General features: G+C 40.9%; 2 protein-coding genes across 2 annotated transcripts; one reads left to right on the forward strand and one right to left on the reverse strand.

The window, feature by feature from the left end:
* Window positions 1-578: 578 nt before the first annotated feature.
* On the forward strand, window positions 579-1,325 carry LOC125315272 (ultraviolet-B receptor UVR8-like). Its single transcript, XM_048279724.1, has 2 exons — window positions 579-716; window positions 951-1,325. The coding sequence occupies exons 1-2, from the start codon at window positions 579-581 to the stop codon at window positions 1,323-1,325; spliced, it is 513 nt and encodes a 170-aa protein (XP_048135681.1).
* Window positions 1,326-7,982: 6,657 nt separating this feature from the next.
* LOC125315273 lies at window positions 7,983-9,504 on the reverse strand. Its single transcript, XM_048279725.1, has 3 exons — window positions 9,124-9,504; window positions 8,847-8,909; window positions 7,983-8,408 (listed from the first exon to the last, which is right to left on the reverse strand). Exons 1-3 carry the CDS (start codon window positions 9,502-9,504, stop codon window positions 7,983-7,985), a joined length of 870 nt encoding a protein of 289 aa, XP_048135682.1.
* Between the last annotated feature and the right edge of the window lie 1,967 nt (window positions 9,505-11,471).

Consider the following 11,471-nt stretch of genomic DNA (forward strand, 5'->3'; position numbering starts at 1 on the left):
TCATTTGCTTGATGGCTGATTTAATTTCAGATTTGGATCCAACTATTTAAATTGTAGTTAAAAAATTTTGATAGCTAGGTGATGAAGAATCTGCTGGACTTTCAATGGGTGCTTGGTATTTCATATGGTTGGTTGTTTTTGCCTGTGTAGTAAAGTTCCTTATCGACTTTACGCCATGGTCACGTCAGGCAGTCCTGGAACGAGCCAAAGCGAGTGCATGGCTTGGAAAAAAGGCGATGGTTAAGGCTTCATTTGCTTCCGGTGTTGTATCAGCGGCCATTGGAGATGACGGCACTTTGTGGGAAAGATGTCACACCTTCTAGAGTAGATGCACTTGCTGGAGAAAAGATGGTTCTGATGTGACTGTGTTCTTAAGGTAGGAAAGTATACGTCCCCGTGGCTATACCAGAGATGTGAGCATGTATGTCACTTCATGCTATGTGAAGATATGTCATTGATAATGTTATGAAGAACTTTCTGGGTGCAAGGACTGAGGATACAAAATTATTTGGCTGGGGCTATTCAGCTGATGGTAGGTTAGGAAAGACTGGAGGTCTGCGTTGGAATCTACTGCCAGTATGTCTGCCAGAGAAATACTGGGTCTAAGTTCAGCCAAAGAAGTTGCAGAGAAGCGGGTTTTAGAAGGCATGGACAAGGAGAAAGATACGCCAATATTATTGGAACCTTGTTTAGTTGAAGAGCTGAGAGGTGTTGAAGTTTTGGACATTGCATGTGGGCTTGACCATTCCTTAGTTCTTTGCATTAAGTAAGAGTTTTCCTCATTTTTCTTTTCTTAAGTACATTGAGTTGAGAGCAGGATGAGCCGACAATTGAGCACAAATTACTTAGTGAGGGTGGCCTCTGCCAACTGGCTTGAGAGTTAGCTTCATTTAATTTTTTTCCACATTCTTCAGTTTAGATGAATGTTGATCTTGGATGGTGTCTAGCAGGAAAAGGTATGTCCCATATCGATACCATCAGGTCTTGGCTATTCCATAGCAATTTGCAAGGATGCATCATTGGATGCAGCCTCAGAATCCTCGAAAAAGATTGTATCCTGGGGATGGAATGAAAGCTGTAAGCTTGGTAGGCCAGGGCCCGAGAACCTTCCGCTGGTGGTCGACGGATTAGCAGGGGAATGTCCAGTGTCAGTTTCGGAAGGGCGCGTACATTCTATTGCTCTCACGTCCAAGAGACAGGCATGGGTATGGGGCTGCGGCAGAAATGGAAGACTTGGATTGGGAAGCTCCAAAGACGAGACCGAGCCAACTTTCTTAAGACACTTTAGAAGGTCTGGAAGTTCTACAGGTTGTGTCAGGTCTTGATCATAGTCTAATCCTTGGAGCTGAATGATCTTTAGTTTGAATGAGTAGCTTAACAACGTGGCTAGTAGTTTCTGTCTTGTCCTGCTCGGCGTCTCCGCTATGGAATTGTCTAGCTAACTCGTTACCTATAAGAGCGGGAAGTTGCATCTGAAGCCCCGCGGGAAGTTACACCTTAGCAGACATTGTCTCCCTTCCGATTCCTGATCTTCGAGACAAGAAGAATGAAGAGACAAAGAAAACATGTGTAAACCCTTGATCCAATCCTGTGGCCATGGACACGGACTATCATCTGACATATGCTCGGTGGATCTTAATGTTTGCATATCTATTACTCGCAGCTGCACACATTTCGCTTTCACATGCATGCTGATCCTTGCAGAAAGTCCTCATGTCCATTCCAAGCTGAAAGAAATTTTCTTGAGACTATTCTTTTGTTAGCAAGACCATTCGATCTGTGCTTGGCGTGGCGGCGATCTACCGCTTCCATTTTGAATTGGTGGTCATGGGATGGTGGGTACTCTTGTTTGAATCCATGGTTGCGCCGACCATAAGAATCCGATTTGAAGGGGACAGAAAAGGGCAGCAATCGACTGTTTCAATATTTTAGCAAAACTAAAGAGGGGACACATAAAAGGGTTGTGAGGGTCCACTTGAGTTTTATCGTAATCTATTCATTTGTTTTGTGACCGTATAATTTGATAATGTTTTAGAAGTGCGTAAGTTCTCATTGTAGAGATCTTACCTTGCAATGGTGAATTATCGATCCTTTTAATTCTATTCAGTGTAGTGCTTCATTTAGTATTTTAAAATTTTATTTTTTCATTATCAACTATATTTGTTTACATGCGTCCGCAGTTTTTACTGATTTTAGGATGGAAAGGAGAACTGGCAGGTCCTGTCGTGCAACTTAACCTAATACACTTGCTAGCAGATTTTGTGTGCTCCTATGTGCAAGTCTGAAGTTGTGGATACGATACTCTAACTTTTGCTTGAAAGTTTAGAACAAGGCGGTGCTTCAACTCCTGATTTGCTGGGGATTCATTTACAGACCTCTCATTCAGAGCGCTTACTTGCTCGTATGTAATTGCAATTTTACCCATAAGTTTGCTTTATAAGACTGCAAGGTTCCCTTAATAGCCTAGTTTCTCAAGCTTTTCTTCTGCCTTTTGCTGCTGCTGCTTGATGATTTGTCTCATATAGGGAGTTTAGGCTTTGAGAAATCTTCTCGTGAGACCGTGGTTTTGATGATGGTTGACACCTAATTTTGTCGATCAGGTTAGATTTTTCTTATAAAATATTAAAAAGGCCAAAATAAAAATAAAACAATTAAGACAAGAATATATAAGTAGGCAATTTTCTTTTCTTAAAAATAAAAAAAATGAAAGGAAAAGAATAGCCCGCAAACCAGCCCTCGGAGCGGCTTGCGTACCGAACCGCACAGGGCCCAGCCTGACCCTTCTTTTTCTCACTGGTTTAGCCAATATCCCAGCCCACTAACGTTCACTTCCTCCCTCAAGTACACTTCACCCACTCCGTCTCCTCGCTATCACTGGACATCAGTTCCTTCTACAGGTATCAATATGGGTCTTTGACCCTTTTTTATTCACTTGGATTTAGGAGTAAGCGGTTCTCAGTCCGGTCTCGTCGGTTTCCCATCAAAATCGAGAAATCGAATCGGTGGTCCCGGTTCCCATTTTTTGGAACCGCAAATCAGATCGGCCATCCTTGGAACTAGGAACCGGACCGGACCATCGGTCCGGTCCGGTTCCAAAGCCGTTCCAAGGAACCTATGTTCATGAAAAAATTATGCACTTGTAACGTTAAAATCTTAATAGCAATTCAATAACATTTCACGATATCTGATAGATAGGGATGGACGCATTATGGACAATGCATTGGACAGTAACATTGGAAGCTCAAAAGGCAAATCAAACCCTAAGCCTAAACAAGTAAACATTAGGTTTACTTTTAAAAAAATTAAAAAAAAAAAAGACTGGTGCGATCCGATCCTGGGCCCTAGAATTGAGAACCGGATCACTAAGTCACCGATTCCAATTATAGGAGTCGGGAACCGGACCGAATCCTTCTAAAATCGAGAACCGAACCATTGGTCCTAGTCTGGGCCTTTTTTTTGCTCACCCCTACTTAGATCATATATGGATTCAGCAAATTTTAAAAATGAGTCAAATATGGGTCTAAGCTTATGAAGCCTATTCAAATATGGGTATTAACCCAACCCATTTTTGGCCCTTGGCCTGCAACTTTCCAAGCATCACTTGTAAATAGGCCTCAAGTATATTAATTTAATTTTTTATTTTTATAAGTAAAAGAAAAAAAATTAAATTAAGAAATGTAAAAACTTTTTTTCGACCCACCGCTACGATCGCAGTCTCTCACCGCTGGAGAAAAAGGAAAATAAAAATAAATAAAATGATAATTTTCTTAAAAATAAATAATAATTCAAAAAAAGTAATTTAGAAAAAAGAAATTAATTGGTTCTAAAAAAATTAAAAAATTATAAAAAATTTCAATTGCATGAAAGTGTTTTAACAATAACATTTTTCTTAATAAATTATACGAAACAACTCTTTCATGATTTACTTAAATATCAAAATATTTAAGTAATACTGATCGGGTGGGGTATAAGTTGGGTAGGGTATGGATCGTTAGATTTGTGCTGTATGAAAATGGGTCAAGGCGAGTTAAATGAGTTAATATGAATCGAACCATATATCGACTCAAATCAAACCCGACCTGACCCAATCCATCTGTTTGCCACCTCTACTTCCTTCACCACCAAATCTCACCCACTCCACTATTCTCACGTTCACATTACCTCCAGTCGTCCTCTCACTTACGATCACCCATCTCTTCGCCCACTACCATCACTTCCCTCATCTGCTTTCATGTACACACGCAAGAAAGTAGACGGAGAACAAAGAGGGAACGAACAGGGGGAGAGAAAACAGAGGGAGAAGGAGAGAAAAATTGCAATTTTCGCGAACTTCCGGCTAAAACTAGCCAAAACTTTCAAATAGAGAGTGAAAGTACACTCCAAGTCCAAGATATTTACAACCATAGTTTGTACGTCCCTATGGATGTCGGGAAGCCCTCCAAAAGCCTCCCTGTTGAACTATCATATGCTACTCGTGGGTCAAGGTAAAGGCCTGAAATTTTTTCCAGATGTTGGGTGGCTGGTCACCGGTGAGGAATAGAGAGAGCTTTTAAGGAAAATGAGGGACATCTGAGGCAAACCGTCACTTTTGGGTTAAACTATAATACACCTAGTTTAAGAAGGTATCGTCAATGTGGCAAAATGCAATCCGAGATTATGCTTTTGGATGCAAACATAACACCTTCGCGGTCAGTTTTCTTCCTTGCAGAACTCCTATTCCAGAGTTGAGGAGACCAACTTTGTGCGACTTTAGGAGGCAATTTCTTGGTTTCTTTGGCTAAGAACCGCGTGACGCAGAAAATAGGAAGCCAGGTAAGCATCACAGATTTATATTTTTGCTCAATTCTGACAAGGGCTTGACCATAGAAAAGCTTGAGAAAAACCTACGAGCCTGCGTTATGCGGTGGCCTGTCCCTGCCTACTCCTCAGGGATGCACTCAATGATCATGAGTGATGCCTATGTCTCTCTGTCTACCTAGCGGGTGCCATGGTTGCCCGAACCCAATGAACCCCCTGTGGGACGAGTGGCTCCCATGTTCCCGTGGTGCACCCCATGGTGAAAGTGGAGTTCCATGTCACGGACAACGACGTGTTCGGGGCCGAGCTCATTAGGGTCGTGGGGATCCCAATGGCTAAGATCATGTGCGCCAACATGATCAATGACTGGTTCCCGCGGCAACTTCGGGAGCTCCCTCAAGCTCTACTCAGAACTTCACATCTCCATTCAATTCAGGCCGGTCAATGACAACCCCTTCTACAAGGATGGTGTTGGGGCTGGGCCCAACTATGCGGGTGTCCCAAACACATACTTTCCACGTAGGAAAGGTGGGGATGTCACGTTGTACCAAGATGCTCATGTCCTTAAGGGCAAGCTGCCTCAGATTTTGCTTGATGATGGAAAGATTTAGGAGCAATGCAAGTGTGGGAGGACGGGTGCCATGCCATTTTGGAGGCCCACCACTTGATCTTCATCATTGGTTGGTCCATTTATCATCCTGTGAGGCTTGTGGGAGAGCCCACAAGAGAATTGCCCAATGGAGGAGAGCTTTCTTTGGGGGGAGCTCCCGAAGTACAAGTCCGAGGAAAGTGTCCGAGCGGTCGTGCTCATTTGGGATGACGAGACTTCACACGACATGTTCCTCTTGGAAACGGTATGCTTAACCGTCTCATATGTAATTAAGCATTGCTAGAATATGGAAATGTCCTCATGGTTTTAGGGATGATCGGAATACTGCTGGGTCGAGAACTCCTATTCCAGATTTGAGGAGACCAACTTTGTGAGACTTTAGGAGGCAATTTCTTGGTTTCTTTGGCTAAGAACCGCGTGACGCAGAAAATAGGAAGCCAGGTAAGCATCACAGATTTATATTTTTGCTCAATTCTGACAAGGGCTTGACCATAGAAAAGCTTGAGAAAAACCTAAGGATTATCGGTTTATTAATGGTGCACAGGGATGGACTAATCGCTCTTTCTTTCGGCTAGCCTTCACAAAAAACAATGGGAGGATATGTTATGTAGTGGCTTTTTTTCTTGAATGAGTATCCTAATCTATGGTGCAACCCAACGTTTCGCCAAATTTCAAATCCATGCTTTTTTGTTACAGAAAATCTGTACGTTTAATAACTTAGGAAAGATAGTTCTTTATTGAGATCTCTCCTCATTGAGACTCGGCATGTGCCATGTCGTCACGTAGGATGGTGTGATGCAAACACATGACGAAGAGACGAAGAAGTTTTTCTGTCATTCTGGCATCCGCTATGTGCTCACTCCTCGTTATGCAAGCACCAAACTTAACATTTTCAAGCAACTGTTATGTATCTTTAGATGTTTAGGTCAATTCGTAATCAAAATCTCACCGTTAGATTGCATAAAAAGCACTACTTTTGTTTTATATTACCTGATTATTCCAATCGGGTACAATTTCATAGAAAATGTATGCCTTTCATCAGACAATCTACCAAAGTTTATTGATCTGTCTCATGCTGTCCTAGATGCATATCATATGTTTTCTGTCCTAATAACATGCATTTAGGACAGTTCTAATATAGTTCATGGCGCTATTCATCAACAATAAGTGGTTTCTGACTCCGGCATCTTGCAGATAGACAAATTAGGGTGCCATGCATGGAATCTACATGTCCTACGCCTCCAATATCTTTTTTTTTTTTTGGTTCTATATAAAGAGGAAGCCGCTTTAAATAAGTAAATTATGGATTCATGAAATATCTGAGTACCCTCAACGATGGGGTAAGACACAAGTCAAAACACCGGATGGGTGATCCGGACATGAGATTATCGACACCAGCAATGTACGGAGTCCACACAATCATGTCTACGCATTAGTGGCTAACCCAAGATGAGGAAGTGCCTGTGATCTTTTGCGCAATTAACTACAATACTATTCGTTTTCTAGCTAAGGGTTAAAAATTGGGGTTCTTGCATATCTAATAGATATAATAACACAGTTAGTGGAATAGATGAACTTTTCACGAGCGGCATTAATAACCGTGTGAGCATCAGTTTTCAAGGTAGATTATTACGTTTATGTACAGTCATAGGATAATCAAGGTGTTAATTCTCTAAAAAAATTCAATTTTAGTTTTTTATTTAATTCTTCTCTGAACTTTTTTATTTTGTGTAAAGAAATCTACAATCTTCACTCTAGTCCTAAACCTGCCCATGGGTAAAAAAAAATCACCACTATATATTTCTTTTGTACTTTTGAGTACAAAAGACATGCATCCTCAGTCAATCCCAAACTCCCCGGCGAGTTGACTAAGGAGATCAAGGAGTTCAACATCATAAAGTAAACCATAAGTTGATAGCAGCTATTTCGCCGATTATTTCTACTCTCTTTTCAGGTTTATTGTCAATGAAATCTTCACAAAGCAAGTATTGTCTAGAGAAAGAAGAGAGAGATCTTGTAAATCGCTAATATTAAGAAGAGGAGCGATTTTCAGTTCGGTTTGGTTTGATTAAAATGAACTGAACCGGAAAAAGACAATTTATTTTTCCACCATCTGAACCGAAAACCAAACCAAGCCGAACCGAAATGCGTGAAATCTTTGGTTCAATCAGGTTTTCACTTCGGGTTTTCAGCTTGGTTTTGTCACCCCCATCTGTGACCATGACGTAGGTAATTAGTCCATTAAATAAGAAATATAACATATAGAAACAATTCAAGAATTTCTAGAATGCCAACGGTAAATTTAATAAAGCCAAAGTTACTGGTACAACCAAGGAAAATGTGTTTATTTCATGAACTTTCTTAAGTTGGTAAAAGTGTTCATCACAGCGAGTTCGATAAGCACCAGAAGCAAATTTCCTCCATAACCACATCTCGCTATATTTCTACTTCTCCAGAACAAAACTAAAAATGAACCACATTATTCTCCAGAAACAAAGTAACTAGAGTTTGCGGGCCAATCTAGATGCAACCAGAAGCCTAAAGGATGCTATTGGTGGAAACGAGAATTTCCTTTTCACCTTTTTCTCTTCAACTGATCATCCTGATCAGCATGATCATCCTCTATTTCCAAATCCGGCAGATCTCCCAACCGCTGCAAGGTTTTTTGAAGGAGAAGATTCATCTCCTTTTGTATGTTTACTCCATAATCCTTGTCGGTCAACTCCCACAACTTCTCTTCAATAGGGTCATAGATCTTCTGCACTATGAAACCTGGGCTCTGTTTTCGATCAGGGATTTGCTTGTGAGCTGGAATGTAGTGGACGAGACACTTGTGCATCACAGATTCTAGGGGAACGTCGTTTTGATGGAAACTATAAAAGAGTTTCCTAATGTCAAGCGACTGCCGACTCCCCCCACCTCCCTTTATCTTTGCCTCTTCAGGTCTGTAGAGCCAGCGCGCAGTGACCATCATGCTTCCGTTTGTCGTTTGTATAATATCCTATATATATAATCACATGATGGGTAACCAAATATTGCTCGTGAAAACATAATAGCAACCATGGGTACAAACTTTTCTACGACAATTGTAAAAGAAACAAAGTTTTTACAAGATAATAAAGAGAGAAGGCATTATTTAAAAAAAAAAAAAAACAACCAACCACCATAACTCACCACCTGTAGAACTCCTTGATACAAAAGCATCACGAATACTTATTGCATCGTAGAAGAGTGATATGTTTGATATTGTTCAAGATTTTGTGTTTTTGTTCAACATGGTGTCGTCCATCAGAACTTCCTATGCTAACTCACAATGATAACCATTCGGAAGGAAAGTGGAGAAAATTAAATTGGATTAGCATGTTCACTAATACTTTTCACGTAACTCGGAATGAGATTTCTGAGCCCAAAGAGGCAATGTACAAAAATGGATAGTTACCTTGATAATAGCCACATACGGTTTATGACCTGTTTCAGCGGGATTCAGAAGTACAGTATCCTCCTGAATGATAGCCACAATACGAAAAGAAGAAAAGTTAAACTAAAGTCTGAAGAAGTAGGAAAGTAAGGACTTCCACCTTTGCTTGAAGGCAAGAGGTGAAGATTCTTTCTCCAAAGAGGATCATAACGTTAAGTTGTCTAAGCATTTATCCTGGATTAGATCCTATGGAAAAGGGGATGGAATTCAATTGCCAATTCATAGGGAAAAGACTTACGATCTTATATTGATCTCCCTTGTAAATGCACGCAATGTAATGGCTTTTCCTCGCCATCACCGCGCCGGAAAACTTCACCGGCTTGCCAACCGGCTTCGCATCCTCACCGGCTTCCTCCTCCTCTTCCTCTTCCTCCTCCTTCACGTTCCTTGCACTCTTCTCCTCTTGCCCACCCTCCTGATCAGCCTTGGGTTCACATCCGTGTCCATCCTCATCCTTGTCCTCATCCACAAGCTTCACCGGCTTCCGCCGCTTGCTCTTGGACCCGTCCTCATTCTCCACGTGATTCTTCAAGGAGCAACCAATTGGCTTCAAAGGATGCGGCTCGTCCTCCTCGTCATTGCTCCTCGGCAACTGTTTGAGCCTCGGATTCTTCGTCATGGTGTCGGATGGACAATTTATTTTGCTTGGACCAGACAATTTATTTGTGAGGAGATGTTTAACGACCCTGAATAAGATCATTTAGTACCCCAAGTTAACATCAATAGTAATTACAGATACTGAATAATATACAAGACAGAAATAAAAAAGATTACCGAGTGAACCAGTACAGTTGTCATAGCGGAAGCATAATTAGATCAAGTGTTAATTGGCTTAATTAAATCATCCAAAATTACAGACGAAAGTCTAACTCTTAGAACAACTAAAAAGCATGCCCATGATCAAAGTAGAAGTGACATCATTGAGACAATCACGAAATGACAAGAACAGGAACATCTCAACAGTGCTGAAATTGCTTCGAATTAGACAATGTACATGATGATTTCCTCCCCAAACCATATCAAGGAGACCAAATACAGCCTACAACTGCGCAATATTTTGGAACGAGGATATATATGTATTCTAATCGTAAATTACGCCAGCAGAAAAAAGAAACTACGGAATGTTACAAACAAACAAAACAAACAAATGAAACCGGTCAAGGCAGTTTTCGTATTGGGTCGGATATGTCGCATTTTAGCCCGCTTCTTACTTAGATGACTGACATTGAAGAGATAGGGGACAGAGTGCGAACAGAACGTGACACGACCCCTCATCAGCACCTACACTAAACCGTTGAGCAAGGAAGGTCACGATTGAATGTCTAGGTGCTTATACGGGTCTAACATACTACTTGGATTTCCATACTTACAACAACTAACATTCATGAAGAGCGTTGCTATGAGAGCGTAATTTTTTTTTTTTCAAATTCTCGGTCTCGAAGACAAGCTCTAATTTCACAGCAAAATAGGGATGAATAGAAAAGGAAAATAAAGAAAAGATAGAAATTTAAGCACCGAGATGCTTTGGGTCCTTTTAAGTGGAGACTAATAAAGACAAACTTACAAATTGTCCGTTGTTAATGATACCATGAAATGAGGTTTTCGTCAATTTCATTTGTTTTGTCTAAACACGCTAAATGAATTACTACGACTCCATCACTTCATTGCAAAAACCCCATTTTTCCATCCAACGTAGTATACACGCAAGGTAGCTTATCCTACCCAAAGTCCTCTTGGCTCTTACCCTTCGCTAAACACAAACCCAGAGTAGCACCTACCTCTTCTATTAGTGGTTAAGCAAGCACGCGCGTTTCAATTAAATGCAACCAAAATCCAATTAGTGTTAATTGTACGTTGATATAGATTGTTCTTCGGACAAAAAATTTCTACATCCGAACGCAGGGGTAGAAACCTAACTGCACCTGCTCAGCCATCGATGGTAAAAAAGAGATCAATTGACGACAAAACAATGGGAGAAATGGAGACCACACGAACACCTGAGATTGTGAATAAAACTCGAATGTGCAGCCTCGTGAGAAGTTCACACCTCAAACTTAGAAAATGAGACAGCATGGCTAAGGTTGTTTCTTGTCGCAATGTCTTCATTAGAGAGAGCAAAGTTTATCCGTATGAGTGATCGCACCAAAGTTTCGTTGTTACCGTGTTATATTTCGTAGTCTACCTGATTAAGCAAATGCTGAATTTAAACCACTTTTGATTTGAAAGACGCAAATCTGGTTGTCCTTATTCTTGCACAACCCGTGAACCTGCCTAATTCTCTCCTGCAATATTCAATTATACACTAAAGCAACTGAAGACTTTTTCCACCTGTGGGGAACTTTTTCCTAGGCATTGCTTTTGGCGTTCCGACACACGTTTGCCAAATGAAGAAAAAAGTCAATTACCCGCAAGGAGATGACGTGGTTAAAGCTGATGGCATTTCTCAATTTAATGAGATGATGGATAATGCAATGAGCTAAATAGCTATAAATGATCTCAAAACTACCTTGGCTAAAGCAGACCCAAATGGAATGTTTTGCCAGAAATCCGGCAGGTGTGTTCGTAGGTAGTTGATAGAGGTAGAAA

The sequence above is a fragment of the Rhodamnia argentea genome, chromosome 5 (assembly GCF_020921035.1).
Source record: "Rhodamnia argentea isolate NSW1041297 chromosome 5, ASM2092103v1, whole genome shotgun sequence".
NCBI classification, from domain to species: Eukaryota; Viridiplantae; Streptophyta; class Magnoliopsida; order Myrtales; family Myrtaceae; genus Rhodamnia; species Rhodamnia argentea.